Source organism: Ruditapes philippinarum, unplaced genomic scaffold (genome assembly GCF_026571515.1).
Source record: "Ruditapes philippinarum isolate M1 unplaced genomic scaffold, ASM2657151v2 ctg4436_1_1_1_1, whole genome shotgun sequence".
In the NCBI taxonomy this organism is placed as follows: Eukaryota; Metazoa; Mollusca; class Bivalvia; order Venerida; family Veneridae; genus Ruditapes; species Ruditapes philippinarum.
The window spans coordinates 33,658-55,757 of record NW_026857946.1 but is presented as its reverse complement, the minus strand read 5'-3'; the positions used below and the strand labels follow the sequence as shown (position 1 = coordinate 55,757).

The window sequence follows — 22,100 nt, the reverse complement described above, 5'->3', positions numbered from 1 at the left end:
CTTTTAAGCCACACGCAGTTACAATACAAAATGTGATGATTCAGTATTGGTATTCATGCCATCGACGGCATAATTTAAAATAAGTATCTGCCTACAACCGCAGCATTTCTTCTTCGACCGGACCAGATTGAACGTCTGTAAAACTGTCAAGAAAAGACTCACGGGGTAGATATTTGGCTTGCGTAACCCCAATGCATGAACGTATATATACATAACACGAAATCCTGTCATTTAGTTAAAACTTGAGATATTTAAAAAAAAAACAGACATTTTCATGGATTTTTTCGAAGCTGTCACTTTTAACCTGCTCAAAATAGTCTAAAAACAGGTAAAACGAGTCGAAATTATCTAATATTATCTCAAGGCAATAGAAATAGTTTCATAGCAATGAAATGGGCCGTATTTGTGTAACATAATAATAGCAAACAAATTTATAATCAACCCGTACCGAGCGGTAACTTTCAGCTATCTGCCACCACTGCAGTGATCTGCCATCACTGGCGCCGGTGATATGGTGGAGATAGGAACGTTTTAGGTATCGGCTATCGCCTCGGTCAATATTAAATTTTCAGTACATATTACATCAAATTTACCAGCTAAATGGTCCAAATTTGAATATTATTCTTCCAAACGATTATATTTGATAAATACCCGACGGCCTAACTGTCATTAACACAATTCAAATCATTATGATTTAATAATTAAATGCAGACAAACTTGAACTTACCATGACACTAGTAAAGGGACTCCACATCTTTTTTATTAGGTTTTTTGACATGAAGTGACTTGGGACATTTCTTCGTGATTAATTGTTCCATTTGACGTAGGTCTTAACCAATTAATCATGTGCAAGATTGCAGCTAATTATATACAAATATACAAAAGCTTTCATAAAACGGTAAATAAAGGAACTTTCTACTGGGATAGGACGTGTTCTGATATTCTATGATTAATCATTAAAACGAGATGTTGAATGCTAGGAAGGAAGAAATTTATATAATCTTTATTTAAATACATAAATACTTACAGGAGTTTCCATAAAACTAAAAGCTTTGTAGATGAAGGTTATTGGCGATGAGCTAGAGCAAATATTTATTTAAAAATCTGTATTTTCAGACAAAATTTGAATAGAAATCATAACTATAAGAAGTCATTTTACAATAATATTGATTTTAAACCAATCAGGTCCATTTGGACCAACATAAAGAAAAGAAATACGTGCATTGAGTTACTGACATGAAAAATAAGATCTCAAAGGATCTCCTTTTTCCCAGATTACAAAATATCCTCAAAAAGATTTAAAAAAACGGTCATTTCGCCATGTTGTTACAATGACTTCTTTTGACAATCCATGCATCATCAAGAACACGACAGTTGACTGTATTCACTTTCCATATTATTTGTTCCCCGTTCGATATTTTCAAGTGCACAATATGTATGCAGATCAGTTATCTCCCTAGATGGCGCTTCAACATTTTGGTATGAAGAACCACTAATTTGGCCGGGCAAAGTGATCTCGTTTGAATTCCTTCTTCCTGTTATAACATGCTCATTAGGACCATGGTGGATGGTAAAACTCAATGTTTGGTCTTTTGTCTTGCAGCATTGAACTAAGTGTATCTTCCTATAAAAAATGTATACGCTTATAACATTTCATGAATCATTAGTTATTCATAACATGCCTTTAACCATTTTTCATGGTTTATTTTAAAACCATAAAAACTAATTCATTATATCTCTAATAATTAGTAGTTATAGGGCTACATCCAAACAGAACGTATGTGTTTTTTTTTAATTTATCACTATATGCTTTAAGCATGTTAATGTTGTTTATAATGTAAGTATTAAACTTTAAACTAGACATGTGTCAATAGGACACGGATGCCCCCGCAACATGAAGTTTAAATTGGAAATATTGGCGTTCTCTAAACTGCATTTAATTCAGATTGCTATGACCTTTACCTTTTACTAACTTATATAGGTCTTTCATGAATCACATCGTTTACTGATAGAAGAAATAGGCCGCACAACAGCACGTAAAAACATGATAGTATTAAAATCATTAAGGTTATCCCTAGCTTTAACATTGTTATTTAACTTAGAAATCTAAATTTTGCACGTGGCACATTGTAATCTAATGAAGATTGTTTTTTTTATTTATTATCTTTTTTGAAATTGCGAAATGCCTGTAAGTTTTGGAGCAGTTACAAATTAAACTGCACAAGACTATTTGACAAAAATATTAAGTTCTCACCTTAAACCTTACTTTTGCATACGAATCAGTGTTTATGTCCTCAAGGGCGTTAAAGTGTATTGATATAAAACAATGTGTACTGTCTACTTATTAAGATCATGTCAATATAATTTTTAAATTCCACCATGCATGCAGACATTACGGACCTGAAAGGACCTTTAACTGAGCTATTGACTATATAAAAAAAATCACTAAATGTAATCCCCTGCAGTGATCTTGACATAAGACCAGGGTTTTGCACGCTAAATATTGTATTCTGATGGTGGTTATTTGTATTGATGCAATGGTTATGAACGGGGCATGAAGTACACTTCTTCGAACACAAACACAGAGGCACGCACACACACGAACAGATGAAAAATTATGTGCCGCGAGCCCTTTTTATGTTGAAGAGACACAAAAATAATGTATGTGAAAACGAACAGTCTTAGTGAGATGATCTTACCGCTTGGCCAGAAAAAGAATTATCACTATGGCAACAACAAGCAGGGTAGCAGAAACTATTGAACCTACAATTAAACCTACATCTGTATCTGAAAATAAAAACATGAATGATATTTGTATAGCAAATAGTATTTTTATATAATTATACAATGCTTGAAAAGTAAATAAAATTTTCCACATCAAACTATTTTGCTATAAAAAAGGGACAAAGTAACACAATGTATCTTTGTGCAACAATTGCTTCTTTCTAAATATTGAAGCTCTACTTGAAATTCAAATGTTATGTATGTAAATGATTTTTGTTAAACTACGATTTGTCTTTTGTCTCACTGTCCTGTGTGATGCCAAATTGTTACTTTAATGGTAGTCTTGACAGCTTCTGGTTCGTTATTAATGTCTGTTAATCCGCACCAGATCTCTATTTGTCCATGGCCGAGCAGAAAAAATATCGTTTCAAGGATTGAACAATGCGCTTTACAATTGTAATAGACTTAAGGAAAACTACAGTCTTGGTGAACCAAAAAATAAGATAGCTTAAGCCCGTCTCACACAAAACACGGTTGCACACACGATTCCCATACGGTATACTCGGTTATACACGGGTTGACTGGTACGAGTTTTGAGCTCCAACCGTGCTTGTGGTTTAGTTGGCACGAATTAGACTCGAATATAGCACGAGTATGTACGAATTGAGCACGGATATACTCGGTCAAGCAAGGTTTGAACACGATTTGCATACGAATACATACGACTGTTGTACGGTTCCAAGTACGGTCTAGTTCGGTCTGGTACGATAAAACACGACTTTTACTCGATTTACTCGACTTTCACAGGGTTTACATAGGGTCCCGCCGACTTTTGTTCGAGTTAGACTCGAAATATCACACATTTGTGTATGTTTTGATATAAATTAACCCATTTTGATGACTTGGCTTCATGAATTTTCGAAATTTCAACGAAGAACACTTATATATAGATCATTATAATACTGCACGTTTGTAACGTCGCTTTTCATTGGATAATCGTGACGTTTATATATTTTTATATACACGGCTGCTGTCGATTTATAAAGAAATCTCGCTTTATTCCTCTAAAAATGATGCTTGCTGTTTTATAAATTCGTTATAAAGATTGTTGACAGGTTCGGGTTATATTTACAAACAGCCGTTTATATAAGGCCATATCTTATGGAACAACAATCTTTATAACTAATATCAACATCAATAAATGAATAAAAAGTGAAGCAATGTAAAATGAATGTGTCTTTTTTTGTTGTGTAGCGGTTGCTGGAGGGTCCACCGAGCTGGCATTGGAGTCTGAATCCCTGAGAGACACGGTTATTGCCGGTTGGTCCTCTAGCTTATCAGGGTCAATAAGTTGGAGTGGTCGGTGGGCCTGGATGGCTCTTCTTGTATTCCTTCTATGCGTCCAAAACTTCTTCTTTGGATACATTCTAGTATGATGCAGCAAACACTCTTGGTAGGGTGGCAGCAGGTAGTTGTGTTTTTTGTACAGTTCTTGCTGACGTAGAGGCCGTGTTAGACCGTACGAGGCCATGTGAGACCCTGTTTACCCGTACTTTACCGTGTCAGCCATGTATGTTTCGTATATGAACCGTATTGGTCGTATGGCGATCGTATGAAACCGTGTGTGCACTCGTTTGAATCGTACCGTGATCTTGTGACATTCGGGTGTTAATCGGGTGTTTGATGTCGGACTTGGGGACGGTCTCGAACGATTCCATACGATTTATATACGACCTTGATACGGTTGGGCTCACTCGTGGAGTGAACTTCACATACGGCTGTATATACGGTCTCATACGGTCTCACACGGTCTCTTACGGTCTTGTACGGTCGCTTATACGGTCATACACGGACATGGCATCCGTACCAGTTTTTTTAAAAGTTTTAAAAATCATACACGGCTTACACGGATACACTCGAATGGCCCGAGTGTAACTCGGATAACGCTACGGTTAGTTCGGTTGTATGTACGGTTTACACGGGTGGTCAACCGTGTAAGCCGTGTGTCCTGTGTGAGATGGGCTTTAAGAAAGACAGCGGCGTACACCGCGGAAGATCGAGTAAAATGTATACTCGGTACCATGGTTATAGGATCGTATAGCATACGCAGTTTTACATGTTTGTATAACTTTAAATGTTACCTATGGGTTGGAACCCTTTTTACAATGAAATGAAAAATATTATTTCATTTTATTACTTAATACGGTAGTAGTGAAACAAAAGATGATTTTGTAATGAATCGGATAAACGATAAGTTGGCAGGGAAAGATCAGAGAGATAATATTGAAAAGTTTAAACATTATCACGGTAATGTTCAGATTGGACAAAGATTAAGAAGTGGTCAAGTATACAATTAGAGTTTTCGATAAAAATTGCAGTAGTTAAAGCTTCAATCGGTCTATAGTCAATTGTCAGTGGTCAAGAAGTCACTGAACCCTCATAATATTAAACTACTCTTATATTATCAGATATATGATATCATAACTTAGTTGATCGTTAAGTTAAGGCTGAGTTTCTTACATTGAAATAGAGAAAAACAGAATCCCTAAAAATAGCCCAACACGACAATATTGAAAATGTTGGATTGAGTCTGTTCATGGATGGTATTGGAATGTGCAAGTTACCGTACACGCCCCCTAGCATCGGCTTAAGCAGAATTCAAAATTTAACGCGAAACTGGTGAAATTTTAAATTTAGAAACATCCGCAGATGTGTTCATACGGCGGTTATCATGGAACATTCAATGTAACACAGTAGTGCCATTCAACGAAAAGCGGCGTATGGTCCCCAATTAAAGGAATGATTTTGCCCTAAACGAGAAAACAATGGGCGGAACTAAATAAAATGGAATTTTGAAAGGGGATCTGAGGTTATGAAGCCTGCATATCACAGAAAAGACGTCAACAGACAAATTTAAGAAGCAGGCAACATATCCTAAGGGTGATTATACAGTATTCAAGTCAGAATACTGGAACCACCAAAGTTGAAAATGGCAAAAAAGAAGAAACTAAAAGTACCACATAACATGTATACACAACAATAATGTCGTGCTGAACGATCTTCAAGGATCGAAAATATAACATCATTGATTAAATGTATGGGGAAACGTTTTACAGCCACCAAAGGTCTCAAATAACACGGATGTGACAATAAAATAGAGAAAAACAGAATCCCTAAAATAACCCAACACGACAAAATTGAAAATGTTGCAGCTCAATTTGATTGAGTCTGCTCATAGACGGTACTGGAAAGTGCAAGCTACCGTCTTATTATGTTTGTTGTCTAGCATCATTTAACCTTTATGAAAAAGACCCAAAATTAAAGTCGTAAAAGGTTTGTCTTTTATATCAATTAAATTTTCATTAATATATTTTTCTTATCAAATTTGAATTTCAACAATTATATTAACAATGTAAAGTTGTACCTGAATTTCCACCATCACCGGTTTGGTGTTGCTCTTTTGATGTGTTTATATCGCTTTTGCACAGCGATTTCTTTTGTTCTTGTATGTTTCCAGTAAAATGAAGTTCGTACTTATCAGAAGCATCACATCTTTTCAAATACCCGTATTCCAAATGAGCGTTTCCTATGATTGGTTCTAAAAGAAAACTTTATTTATTAACATCTGCTAAGGAATAAGGACGCATTTAATACCGGAGCACACAAGCAAAGACATAAGATAAAATAAAAGGGATTCTGTAAGTTTTTTTAACTGTTTTGCAAGGCATTTAACGCGTTTGTCGTCAGGTGATAGTCAAGTTCTAAATATACAACGTATATGGCACAATTTTTCATCGTGAATGTTTTAAAATAAAAGTGTTGGTTTATATCGTTTTGTATTATCGTTCAATCATCGTGGTTTACAATGTATGTGGCATTTAGGATTTTTTTTTACCTTAAAATAAACTACAAAATTACAAATTACAAAACTTTAAGGATTTGTTAAATTCTTTGCACGGAAATGTCTGGTAGGAGAACAAAAGTCAAATAAAAGATAAATTGATAGCTCGACTCTTTTTGCTTAATTTTTTACCAATTAACCTATCAAAAATTATGTCATTTTATAATTTAACGCTCATCTTAGATATAAAATCCAAATATATGTTCCTTCATAAATCAGTCTTTTGTGATTATCTTGTGTTAATATAATAAAGAACGTACAATAATGATACGTTCTCGGGTTATTGTATCCATTGATGCGTGTTTTCACCTCCGTAAATGTATTCCTGCAAGCGCAGGTGTAACGCAGAAATGCATACTAAGGTAAACTAAAAAAACGCTATATTGAAACTAAAGCATACCTGAGAATGTGAAGATTGACAGACTGCGACACATTCCTGTCCAAGAGTGTATAGTATTTCCGTTAAAGTTCACAGCATTTTCATATAAAAGTGGTCGAACATTGCTGCCAAAACATAAGTTATTTGCCCGATACCATGGAAAATATTGCCGACCTGTCGTTTGAGCAGGCACATCGTAAGCTGTTGTTCCTAAAATTGATGGGAGTATGAGATCAATGCTTTTAATTTACATTAGGACATAACTATAAATCACTACAAAACAAATCAGATAAAACGACAAAGAAAAATTAAAACTGAAATGTTCAACAAATAATTAAGGGATCATAAATGGAATCATGAAAGACATGTTGTAATGTATGCATTATTGCATTGTACATTGCTTTAGTCAGTCAGAATACAAAATTATTTCTAGACATAACATTTAATTATAGGCTGTTTTTGACAACATGAACATCTTTTACATAAGGTACAGTTGCATTAAAATATGTATAGAGATTTTTGGTTATTATTAATAAAATAATATAATTAACGACGTTTTATGGGTCAGTTTACATATTCAAGCGAAATAGTTGTCACATATTGTTATAATTTACCCTGTTCACGAATTTGTTTAATATTGTTACTAAAATTGAACACTGCAAGTTACAAGGTTTTCAAAGGTTAAATGTAAAAAAAAGTACCAATTAGTTCATATAAAGTACCAAATAGGTCATATAAAACACCACATAGTTCATATAAAGCACCAAATAGTTCATATAAAGGGAGATGTGTTTGTATAACAAGCGTATATAGAGCACATATTTGTACCAAACATTTTGGCATGTGCTATTACTGTCCGAATTTTAAATATGGATCGATGACAATGGTGCTTCAGTTTCCTATTAACTACTTGAAGATTTCAAATATTTACCATCATAGCATATATTGTGTAACGCACCGTCGCACTGAGCCCACAAAAGTTTCTTGTCGCTTTCCAGCCTGACGCAATTACTTTTATTTTTATTTTGACCAAACACCTTACGGATGTTTAGAACTGAAATGGTAAAAATATTTAAACATGTTTAAAAATCTTAATGTCCAGGATCCGTGTTGATAAGATGCCATCTTAATAATTGCGAGATTTAAGCCACATTGATTGCAGGCAGTATAGAAAGCTAAAAATACAACAAATTATAAGCTTTTAAGAACATAATCAACTAATGTAATAGGAGCGATCATGGCTTATATGATTTGTTTTATAGACTTCTTAACTGATTGTGTTGTGTCATGTTCCTTATAAAATATATTGAAATTTCAAATATATGTTTAAAGGTAATATATGACAGTTACTATATAAATTATATCAGTTTCATTGTCGGCATGGAAATAGTTTTGAACTGAATTTGTAAAGATATGATGATTTTTAAAATTGTGTACTCCCTTAAGAAAAAAGTCAATAAAAGATGAAAATAAAGTGAGTGTTTTAACAATATAATAACTCACGTGGGAGAATCACGCCATTCGTTACCCAAGCAAACAAGATGGCGGATGCAGCCGAAAAGTTAGTGTTTCCCTTTTTTGTCTAAAACTCGTGATGTTCTTGTGTAAAGGTACATGTAATAATCGTCTTCACAATTTTCCTGGCACACAGGATTTTATTACATGATGTTTTGTCCCGTACTTCATCTGAAATGCGCGTCACCAGAATCGAAGCGAGATAATTTTCCACCGGTTTGATCGTGATAACTTACGGCTTCCTCCCTAAAATTCAATGTTTCATTTACATATATGTATATAAAACTGTAACCACTGACTTTACAAAGTTGTAATATGTCGTCATCTAAAGCATCGATGCCCATTCTAGCTAGAATAACCGCTGTGATGGAAAATATCGATGCATTTTCCGGAAATGGAACGTATGGCGCAAAAATATGAGCGCTAACGTAGGCACCTCTGGTGGTATGAACATTATTTTAGATAAAAGTATCGCCAGATTATGATAGGCAAATTAATGAATTGCATGTAATTGTTTTGATCAAATTATGACGTTCCTTTTCGTTTATGATAACCGGAAAAGAAAAATATATCTAGCCGTCCATACCTTTTTAATATCTGCTCTGCTGAATGCGTTTCTTCTTTCTGACAAGGGGATTCGAACATAATTGCGAACATTAATGTGAAGACAACAATACACAATGATCATTGAAAGTGGAGGCCTTTCTTTATACAAAAATAATCTCAAACTATACATGTGTGTTTTAATTGGTAAGATAAAAGGTTAGTATATTAACAACGAATATCTATTATGCCACCAGCTAGAAAGATATTTATATCCAATGGGTGCAGCATTGTTCAATTATTTAATTCTGAACAGAAAAACATTTTTTTCAGATATCTATCATTTCCGACATACAAAATAATTCATTATCAGTTGACTGTACAAATGGAAATCCACCAAGAAGAAAAAATGCGCCGCACGTTATCATTAATATTTTTGTGCGCCGTTACGTTATCATTGATATTTTGTGCGACATACGTTATCATATCCGTTAAAATGCCCCGATAGTATTATTAGAGCGTAAATCTAGCCAGAATGGTCATGAATGCTTAGATGACGACATATTACAACTTATTTAAGTCAGCGGTTTCAGTCAATAAGCATATATAATAAACGAAACAGTGAATTTGAGAGAAGAAGCCGTAGGTTATCACGATCAAACCTGTGGACAATTTCTCTCGCATCTATTCTGGTGACGCGCATTTCAGATGAAGTACGCGACGAAAACACCATGAAATTAAATCCTGTGTGCCCGGAAAAATTCTGAAGAAGATTATTATATGTACATTTACACAAGAAAATTACGAATTTCAGGGAAAAAAGGGAAAAAAAACTAATTTTTCGGCTGCATCCGCCATCTTGTTTGCTTGGGTAACGAATGGCGTGATTCACCCCCTTGATAACTAGTATGTTTATTTTTTGGTTTTTGTATAACGGGTTTAACACGGTTTATATTTTTTTCCCTAATTTCCGTGAGATGACGCCCTGTAGGGGGGGAAATTTTAAATTTTTTAATTTGTATCTCTAAACATAAGTGTACTCGGCGTTCTATAGCACTATAGGGTAAATTCACGAGTTCATTAAACTAAGTAACCACACGTGTTTTAAGTTCGAGGCCGCGTTTGGTCCCCATGCTTTTTTTCTTTAATTAATACTTTCAACATTTATTGAATCTATTTTATGATTAATTCATGTTGGTTCGTTTTTTGTATTATGTTTTACTTAAATTTTGTTATGTATATAGATCTAACTCTTTGTAAATAAACATGTTTTTTTAAAGAATTCATGTTTAAAATTAAAAACGGATTAAAAATTCAATAAATGTCCTTTTCAATGCCGTAAAAACACTTTACAAATCTGTTCCATTAAAATATACTGAAAAAATAAAGAAAGCGTACTAAAACAATGGCAACAGTAAAGATCGAACCACAGACCTCTCAATTATCAGGCATTCTCTTTACCGACTGTCCTATTGTGATAGTTAACGAAAAATTTCACATTAAGCTGGCGTGACTTTCAATCCATGACTAATATACTCTACATTAATTTTCGTAAACTACACGGACCAAACCGAAGTGGGATCGAATATTTAAATGAGTCCTATGATGTATTCATAATTGACAGGTCAATAAAATCAGACAATAAAGAATAATGACATGTCAAATAACGATCATCTCCTTTTATTGTTACTCAAAAATTTAATGGCCATTGATGTCCAGCTTTATTTGTCATCCAATGAAAACGCTGTATTTCTTAAAAATTATATGTGTTGGTTTCCTTAGCAAGAACCAATTTTAGATTCCATTCATACTTCTTCTATTTGTTCTTGCCCTCTAAGAACCCATAAAAATTGACAGGAAGTGAAAAATATTAATGAAGACTCTGGACACTAAGTATGTTACCCATCCTTATCTATCGTTCCCGTCGAAGTTTCTTATTTCTGTAGATTATGGATGAACATTTTCCTTAATATTGCTTTTATAGATAATTTCAAATTTTCATTTCAACTTTTAAAACCCAGAGGACCCTTATAAAATCAATATGCTTTTATACATTTCAGTGCGAGGGTTATTTACCCAAGTGAAGTAGATAATATGGTGAAATACATTGAAGGGCATACGCATATCATTTAAACATTTTGTTGACTAAATATTATTATTATGTATATTATATTTTGTACATTTATCACCTATGCACATCTTCCTTACCTTTTTTATTAACCACATATAAAGAAATAAATGATTGTCCCCCACAAGCTAAACCTTCAGAGGGTGGCGGACATGATTCATTACATGACGCATAGCTAACTAGTGTCTGTTCTGCTGTGATCGTTTTAAAACAAAAACACTGTAAAAGCACAAAATATCTGTCATTTCAAATTACACAAACTGATAAATTTTACGTTTTAAAACAAATCATATTACGGAGGTGCGTGAAATACAAAGTTGAAAAATACTAGACTTTTGACAATGTTAATTTATTATACACTTCTGATATCTAAAATTAATATGATTTATTTAATAAATTGACAAAACTAATAATAAACTGTTGATTTCCTACCCTTCTTTATTAATTTTAAGTATTTACTTATTTTTACCTCATGACCCATTAGTCCAATAACTGATCCTTTTCGTGAACATAGAGAAAAACAATTTCCTGGTGAATTCTTTACAATATGTTTCGATTGAATTCGTAAGGTTTCTGGATGTTCTATGCAGCCTGAATTTAATTAATATTCAATTTTTAAAACTATAAAACTTGAATTAATAAAACGCTGGATACGTAGAAAAAAACAAGGAAAGCTAATATTAGCATGAAGTGACGTTCATAGTATGGAACTTCAATTCATTTGTATGACGGACTGAAATTTTCGAGGTGATTAACTAAAAGCTATTCCATTGAAAAATCTGTTAACTCATTGTAACGTTTAAAAAAATCTATAATAATTAACATCATTTCCTTATCAATATTGCAAAACTGTTGTTAACTTTCTGCGATAATCACATTTAATCAAATTAAGTTTCGGCTTTCAAAGCAAGCAATTTTACATTAATTATATTAAGTCAGTTTTAAATATATTGATTTTAAAATTGACGTAAATGTGAGATTTTAAGTAACCGCAAAAGATCAGAAAAAAAGAGAATATTAAAATAAATATAGTATTACCGAAATACTCAAACCCCCGCATATTCCGGAAGTATCCAAGCCACCTTCCATCCATATCATTTGTCATGTTCTGATCCTCCTTTACAGTAAAGATTTCACCATCATAAATAAACTCCGGTGTTGCTAACGTGCAATTGTCTTTTGCTTTGTCCCATGTCATAAACTCATTGTAGGGTGCTGGAATTAAGAATGACTGTATTTACCTACCTATGTTTTTTAGATGTAAGGATAGTCAAGTATTTAAGGCTGGATTAAAAAACGCGTGTGTGTTATATAGGTTATACCTGCAACCATTAACAATCTATTATGGATTTGATGCCAGTTCAAAATCACATAATACTTTTCATTTTTAATAATGGATTTAGAACAAGTGAGATGCTTACTATCTGCAAAAATGCAATGAATATAAGAAAATGTGGTAAAAGTAGCAAACTCAAAACTATATGGTATTTTGACTTCAATACAAAATACAAAATTCCTGTTACTTTAATCATTGACGAAATGCAAAAGAAAAAAATGATGGCTCAGATACTAGGTAAATGAGTAACCTTTTGGTAAATTGTAACAAAACAACAATTTAAGCAGCTTTTGAAAAATATAAATAGCAAAGTTTTAAGTTAAATTGGCGTTTAAACTGAAACATCTCTTCCCCCTCCGCACATCTTATCGATTTTAATTAAAATTTAATTATTTGTAAAAACATCTATTTTTATTTTAAACGTGTCAGTATTTTAAAGTCGTTTACTGCATCACTAAAGAAATGTTTTAATACGCGAATACAATATAAAAATCGCCCATCTGCTGGAATGAAATATATAATGCTTCAAATCAATGGTTTTAACATATTTTACTCACCTTACTTCCTTACGACTAACAAGGTAGGTGTATTGATCAAACTTGCAAAATTAACAACGACATACAATATAGTTATAAATAGCACATCACTTTGTTGGTAACAGTACAATTTCACCCGGAAGGAGCTCACAAACCTATGTGTTATTTCTTTTATTACCCAAGAAAAAATACTAAAAATTTTCCAAATAGATCTAGATGTAAGAAAATTTTACCAACAGTACCTTACTTCTAATATTTCATTAAATATCTTATATTCTTTAAAGGGACTGCACTGAGTTGTTGTTGTTGGTTTTTTTTCTCGTTTTTTTTTTTGTTTTTTTTTCGTTTTTTTTTGGACGTGTCGGGACTGACAACATTTTCACGAGATTGGTGTACAATTTTATGAAGGTATTGGCTTATGACTTGTGTGCAATTTTTATTTGTCATTCCCTCAACCGGTTTTTCCATAATAATACTTTTTATTGCAAAAAATGAACAGAAAATGGAAAGCCTTGCAACGCTATCTAAGAATCGCACAGATAATCGAGTTTCAAATTAGTATATTTCTTTATTATCCTTCGCAGGGTTTACAATTGTAAGTGCATAACTTGATATTTAAAGATTTTCAAATTTTATGATTAAGGCCTTTTGGCCTTTCTTTAAGATATTGTTGATACCTACCAGTCACAATATTTGACATGAGCTGTGTCTCATTTAGAAATTAAAACACAAACACAAATATACGGAATATATGTTCTTCATCAGCTTTTATATTCTTCATTTTTTGGCAATGTGCAACAACGTCTGAATAAAATCTGTCTACCTCACAATTTTAATAAATACGTTAAACCATCCTTGTTTGTATGCTTTAATCATCTGCTTGTTTCATTTTGATAAATATAGTTGCTAATGGATACTTTTTGACTTTTTATCACGTAATGTTTGAATATGTTTTAAACAAGAGCCATGTCAACATGGCCATCCCCCGCCGAATGTGTTTGCTCATTGGAAGAATGTATATGTAGTAGAGCGGAATAATTCCATTTTAAGAGGTCTTTTGGTAATGAAAACTGATGGCTATAGTGATTACAGATTTGAAACCTATGTGAATACTGATGGCTGAAAATAACAAAGGGCAATTACTGAAAAATAATTCAGGGTAGGTTATCATTCTTGTGTGCTGCATCCCTCCTCAGTAAAATCTATCCACCTATGAAGTTTCAAGTTGATACCTCAAATACTTTTTGAGAAAAAAATTGAATTGAAAAATTAAGTATGAAAAAGAACAAAGGGCAATAACTCAAAAATTATAAAAGGTAGAGTTATCATTCTTGTGCAGTGCACACCTCCTGAGTGACATCTATGCACCTATGAAGTTTCATTTTGATATCTCAAAGGCTTTTTGAGTTATGCTCTGGACCAAAATTAATTTTGAAAAATAACAAAGGGCAATAACTCAAAAATAATGCAGGGTAGAGTTATCATTCTTAAGCACTGCACTCCTCCTCAATGAGATCCATCCACATTTGAAGTTTCAAGTTGATACCTCAAATACTTTTTGAGATAAGCTCTGGACAAAATAGCATGAAAAAAGGGCAATAACTCAAAAATTGTATAGGGAAGAGTTATCATTCTTGGCACAACATTCCTCCTCAATAAGATCTATCCACCTATGACATTTCATGTTGATATCTCAAACACTTTTTGAGTTATGCTCCACTCAGGTGAAAAATTAGGTATGAAAAATAACAAAGGGCAATAACTCAAAAATTATGAAAGGTAGAGTTATCATTCTTGTGCACTGCACACCTCCTTAGTGAGATCTATGCACCTATGAAGTTTCATGTCAATATCTCATAGGCTTTTGGAGTTATGCTCTGGACAAAAATCAATTTTGAAAAATAACAAAGGGCAATAACTCAAAAATCATGCAAGGTAAAGTTATCATTCTTGTGCACTGCACTCCTCCTCAATGAGGTCTATCCCCCTATGAAGTTTCAAGTTGATAACTCAAATACTTTTAGAGATATGCTCCGGACAAAAATGTCGGACGGACGGACGGTCGGACGGACGGACGGAGACTATTTCTATATCCTCCGCCAAAATTTTTTGGCGGGGATAAAAAATGGGCGATATTTATTTCCCCTGTAGTTTTGTGACGTTGAGTGTTTTTGTTGTGTTTTTTTTTGTTGTTTTTTTTTTTTTTTTTTTTTTTGGGGGGGGGGGGTCGTTGCTGTTGTCTTTTTTGTGTGTGTTATCTTGTTTTGTTTTTGGCGGGGGGTAACCTTAGTTTGCTAATTACTCTCAACTGTCTATCTGTCAACTTCTGTCATCAAAAGCCAGCATCATAATAATACTACATACATTATTCTCAAAATGTACAACAAGTAAAACGCTAAATTATATGATTTTATGAACAAATCGTATTTCATGGACTGTATTTACATATTTTCACTTGTTTCAGACAGCACATCCTTGTATGATATATCTTTGAACGTTTTCTAATGCAGAATGAAGGACTTCAAAAGCTAGTTATAAGTTTATTCGAGTCTTAATTTTAATCATCATTTTCTCATGCCGACAATCATTTGTCACTTAACTATGGTGATAGATTCACGGCATGACGTTTTGTTTTCTTTACCTAAAAATGCGAATCACCACGGGACGACATAATTTTTCATTAATTTACATGCTTTACAAAGTTAAAACAGTTTTTTTATATGAAAACAATCAGAAATTGGTCTACATTTATAATACTAGCAATACATTTTACATATGATTTTTACATTATTGTCTTTTATTATATGTTTGTTTCGAAAATAATAAGGTTAACTGAATCTTTATAATTACCTGTAGCAACACATATCCGAAAAAGAAGCAACACAATAAATTCTTTGACACCTGACATTCCTATTGTATACGGCCGTCTCCATTTAGGATTACATTGACGAGGATAAAAACACCCGGAAGTATTGCTATCATATAACGCGATATGAAATGTAAAGTCATCTATTTAAAGTATCATCGTATAGGAAGAAATATAACCGTATAATTCCTTTCACAATCGGCTATATATATATTAATTCAATGATGCTTGAAACAGCCAATATTGTAAATTGTACAAAATTGCACAATCATAAAGTGTATGTTGATTGAAGTGGTTGTCATTTGATTGTAAATGTATTGCATTATTTCAATCTTTGAAGTAAACGAAAGTAAACATGAGGTATTATTTTTCGAGCAATTGGTACTAACATATAAATGTTTACATGTCATAAACAACAATATTGTTTGCAAAAAATATATTTCTATTGTATATAGCGCATCTTATCTCTTCACGTGCAAGAGTACATCGGATATATAATTTATTGTGGCATTTATCAACGATCTAACATTATAGGCATTATTCAAAACGAAAACAGACATACTTTTGGTAAGACTTTTGATTGTTCCTATGACTAGCTACAAACAATGAACAACCTACAAAAGGTAACTCGATACTAATATACATATATAATCCTCGAATGTATCATGTACGGTGTCCTTATCGTGCCATTTAGAATGTCGTCCGTCGCGTCTAAGGGTAGACACACGACAATGCGAAGTGACATCGCGACAATGCGAAGCGACGCTCGACAACGCGAAGCGATATGCGACAATGCGAAGCGACGCTCGACAGTGTCAAACGATATGTCGCACTGTCGCCTAGAAATGTCGCGGTAAAAAAGGGCGACATTTAAGAAATGTCGCTTCGCGTTGTCGAGTGTCGCTTCGCATTGTCGAGTGTCGCTTCGCGTTGTCGCGATGTCACTTCGCGTTGTCGCGATGTCACTTCGCGTTGTCGCATTGTCACTTCGCATTGTCGAGTGTCGAGGTTGGTAGAAGTGCATACCACGACACTCGACAATGCGAAACGACAACGCGACAATGCGATACGACGCTCGACAATGCGAAGTGACACTCGACATCGCGAAGCGACATTTTTAAAATGTCGAGTAAATGTCGCGTTTATTTTTATGATTTTTACACCGCGACGCTCAACATTGCGAAGCGACACTCGACAATGCGAAGCGACACTCGACAACGCGAAGCGATACTCGACAACGCGAAGCGACACTCGACAATGCGAAGCGACATTTGGAATAATATCGTATCGCATTGTCGTGCGTCTACCGGTGCTTGGTCAGAATTTACTAACTCACCGACAAACGGTGCGATCATGGAAGGGGTCGCACTAAACTGCTGACGAATTAGCTGACGATATAGAATATATAGGAAACTGCTGACCAGTTAAACAAAGAAGGATTATCGAAAACTGCTGACCAGTTAGATAAAGAAGGGAAAACAATGAAGGTGTCAAATTGCCGTTGGTGATATTACAGGCGAGGTCGAGAAATACTTGATAAAATGTTTTTTCAAGATGTCAATATTACAAATGATACATATTAATTATAAAAAATTCAATTGATATATACTGTATATTTCTCAATTTATTTTGATATAATATTTTATTTAAGTACCTTAATGAATTTTCTTCTATGTGTTATATATTGGTTAAAATTTTAAAAATGTAGTCAAAATATAATGTACGAAAAATCATAATTTGTTTCAAGTATGTATAAAACTATGCATCATAGGTTAAAATATATACATGTACATATACGTAATGTATATTTTAACAAAATATAATTATTATGTCGTATTTAGTGCAAATATGAAATAAAGTGATTTCTGTTTCCTTATTTGTTGTTCGTATAATTGTATAAGTAATATTGAACAAAAATTAATAATGTGCTAATTGTTATAGTTAATAAGCTTTTATTACATTATAAACAATATGTTTCCACAGATATCCATTAAACTGATAATTTATCGAGATCGATATGCCCCGAGGTCATATTAAAATCGATTTCACACGCGACGTGTCATTCTTGATTTATCTATGACAAAATACAATAAACAGTCAAAAATATGTTATTAAAATGCTGACCATATTGTAGAATCTGCTGAAAAGTTAGATATATAGAGAAAAATATATTTAAATGCTACGAAATTGTTACTCATTATGCAAATTTAATATATTTTATAAAATAATGTCGACATTTAATTAAGTAAAAACACTGCTGACCAATTTAATGTTAATTCAAATTGATTTAAGCCGTAAAACTCTTCTTATTCTATATGGTCAGCAAATTTAACGCTCTTTACATTCAGGCGAGAAAATGCTGACCAGTTAAACATACAGTAGAATCTGCTGACCATTTAGATATATAGGGAAACTGCTGACCAGTTAGATATATAGAGAAAAATATATTTTGTCGTGAAATTTTAATTCATTTTATAATGTACGAAATTCAATATATTGTATAAAATTTTGTCGACATTTAATTAAGTAAAAACACTGCTGACCAATTTAATGTTAATTCAAATTGATTTAAGCCGTAAAACTCTTCTTATTCTATATGGTTAGCAAATTTAACGCTCTTTACATTCAGGCGAGAAAATGCTGACCAGTTAAACATATATAGTAGAATCTGCTGACCAGTTAGATATATAGGGAAACTGCTGACCAGTTAGATATATAGAGAAAAATATATTTTGCCGTGAAATTGTAATTCATTTTTATTATGTATGCAAATTCAATTTATTTTATAAAATTATGTCGACATTTAATTAAGTAAAAACACTGCTGACCAATTTAATGTTATTTCAAATTGATTTAAGCCGTAAAACTCTTCTTATTCTATATGGTTAGCAAATTTAACGCTCTTTACATTCAGGCGAGAAAATGCTGACCAGTTAAACATATACACATGTAGTAGAATCTGCTGACCAGTTAGATATATAGGGAAACTGCTGACCAGTTAGAAATATAGAAAAAAATATATTTTGTCGTGAAATTTTAATTCATTTTATAATGTACGAAATTCAATATATTGTATAAATTTTGTCGACATTTAATTAAGTTAAAACACTGCTGACTTATTTAATATTAATTCAAATTGCAATTATTGCTTTTGAAAATACATTTTTTTTCCGTTACAAGATTTTTTCTATTGAAATATCACTAAACAAGAGATTTTGATAAAACTCATAACATCATAATTCTTTATAAAACATTAATTCAAATTTTTGCATATCTTTAGAGGTATAAAAAGCTGTTTAATATATCCTTTTAAAATCACGGATTTATATTACATGTAGTAATGGAAATCCGTGTTAAAATGTATGATATTATGGTACTTTAAATGTATATATTAATTTAGTTTATAAACATAGTCATATAAATGCAAAAAATAAAAATATAATTAAAAGAATAAAAGTAATTTCCCATCTTTTTATTACCCCCTACGGCGTGTTTATATAACTTCACACCTTCAATGTTTCCCTTCTTTGTGTAACTGGTCAGCATTTCCCGATAATCCTTCTTTATTTAACTGGTCAGCAGTTTCCTATATATCTATATCGTCAGCTAATTCGTCAGCAGTTTAGTGCGACCCCTTCCATGATCGCACCGTTTGTCGGTGAGTTAGTAAATTCTGACCAAGCACCGGTAGACGCACGACAATGCGATACGATATTATTCCAAATGTCGCTTCGCATTGTCGAGTGTCGCTTCGCGTTGTCGAGTATCGCTTCGCGTTGTCGAGTGTCGCTTCGCATTGTCGAGTGTCGCTTCGCAATGTTGAGCGTCGCGGTGTAAAAATCATAAAAATAACGCGACATTTACTCGACATTTTAAAAATGTCGCTTCGCGATGTCGAGTGTCACTTCGCATTGTCGAGCGTCGTATCGCATTGTCGCGTTATCGTTTCGCATTGTCGAGTGTCGTGGTATGCACTTCTACCAACCTCGACACTCGACAATGCGAAGTGACAATGCGACAACGCGAAGTGACATCGCGACAACGCGAAGTGACATCGCGACAACGCGAAGCGACGCTCGACAATGCGAAGCGACACTCGACAACGCGAAGCGACATTTCTTAAATGTCGCCCTTTTTTACCGCGACATTTCTAGGCGACAGTGCGACATATCGTTTGACACTGTCGAGCGTCGCTTCGCATTGTCGCATATCGCTTCGCGTTGTCGAGCGTCGCTTCGCATTGTCGCGATGTCACTTCGCATTGTCGTGTGTCTACCCTTAGACGCGACGGACGACATTCTAAATGGCACGATAAGGACACCGTAATCATGATATATTTGTATGAAAAATGTTTGTAAAGGGAACGATAACTGTAGCGTCGTATCTGTCAGCAACAATGATTGAAATCATCATTTCAGCAAAATAGGATATACAGTAAGTTTAAAATATTAATATCATCTTTTGTTTTTTTGTAATTTCGATATGATGATTTGGTAATATATAAGACGGGTTTATTTGAGAATTTCCTCCAAAATTATTCGCAAATAATGGAGAAGACACATAGAATGGAAAAATGAATATAATATTCACGTTTTTTATCCGACATAGTGCAGATAAATTATTCGCCTATTTACACGTGCTTCCTTGTTTGCCGTATCTTTATCTAAATTATTTATCTTTTTAAATTCGTTCTAGTAAACAGACCCAAAAGAAATACAAAGTATAGTGTAGTTGTGACGAAAGTTCATGTGTTCAGTTTTGAAATGACGCTGAAATCATGTTTGTGTTGGTTTTTTTCTGTGGATTTCTTCTGTTAACGGTATTTTATTACTTACTAAGTTGTTAATACATGTATATATTTTGTTACTTAGCCCTGTCCCTTTTTAACGCGTAGGTAGTTAAATAACTACAGTAAACTTCACTTATAGCGAACACGGTTATAGCAAACTTCCGGTTATAAGGAACAATTTATTTTGGCCCGAATTTTGCACTTCTTTATTTAATATAAAAATATACGGTTATAGCGAACACGGTTATAAGGAATTATAGCTTATATAGCTTAGATACTCCTTTCTTAGTCCCAATTTAGTTAAAAGTGCATAAAATTACACTTTTATAACGAACCCCAAATATCGCCTATTCGTAAATATATCCCGCATTTTCAACTTTCGTTTTCATTGGCACGGAATAAAACCCGCGGAATGTACCGTTTATTGTTGTATGTAATTCAATATATGAAAATGAATTTGTATAGAAGTATGAAATAGTTTTCTATTTAGGATATTTTAGCTTGAGTTGTTCTTGTCACAAAGATAAAACGGTAATTCCTTTTACTAGTATTCTATAATTTCTTTTCTTCAATAGTTTTGCTCGAGTAAAATAATTAGCGGTTCTCATCATAATCACGCATGCTTGCAACCATAATCCATAGAAAACTACAAAGTATGCTTGATTGGAATGAAAAGAAATCTATATATTTCATTAGTTAACGTCACCCTTAAAATATAATAGAAGATATTCAATATAAAAGGAAGAAAAATGGAAAACCTTGTTTATTCTTATTCATTGAAAGAAAACAAAATGCACTGAGCTAAGACACAAAATATGATGTTTAATGAAAAATTGAGAAAGGGAGTAAAACTAAAACTGAAATAGCAAAGGATTTTCAAATTCCAAAATGTGCGCTCTCGGGCATCATGGCTAAAAAGAAATAAATGACTAATTGATCCTAAAAAATGCTCTTCCAATGGAGAACGATGGTTAACAATCAGGTAGTTATGTGTAAATCTGTTCGCAATAAAACAAACTCCTGATACAAAGAACTAATTCGCTATATGCTTACAAGGAACTCCGGATATAAATAACAGATTGTGAATGTCCCAATGAGTTCGTTATAAGCGGAGTATATTGTATTCACTCAATTTCATAGAAATAGATCATATACCTAACTGTTCAATAGCGCAACTGTCAATTTTTAAAAGACATTCGATGTTCGAGAAATAGCATCTTTAAAAGTTATCATAATTTTTATTATAGAGGATAAGTAGTAAAATGCATACATAAGTTTCAAATAAGCATCTTTAACGTAAAGATATTTTAATTTGCTAAGACATTTTGGTTGGGAACTTGATGTAAATGTAAATATGTTCAACGTTCCCAACCAAAATGTCTT

At 33.2% G+C, this 22,100-nt stretch overlaps 1 protein-coding gene across 1 annotated transcript; it reads right to left on the bottom strand.

Annotated features, from left to right (window-relative positions):
- Positions 1 to 1,109: 1,109 nt before the first annotated feature.
- On the bottom strand, positions 1,110 to 16,013 carry LOC132751572 (uncharacterized). Its single transcript, XM_060741751.1, has 9 exons — positions 15,913 to 16,013; positions 12,229 to 12,405; positions 11,660 to 11,781; positions 11,271 to 11,409; positions 7,936 to 8,058; positions 7,026 to 7,214; positions 6,149 to 6,322; positions 2,700 to 2,787; positions 1,110 to 1,624 (listed from the first exon to the last, which is right to left on the bottom strand). The coding sequence occupies exons 1-9, from the start codon at positions 15,968 to 15,970 to the stop codon at positions 1,360 to 1,362; spliced, it is 1,335 nt and encodes a 444-aa protein (XP_060597734.1). The 5' UTR covers positions 15,971 to 16,013; the 3' UTR covers positions 1,110 to 1,359.
- Between the last annotated feature and the right edge of the window lie 6,087 nt (positions 16,014 to 22,100).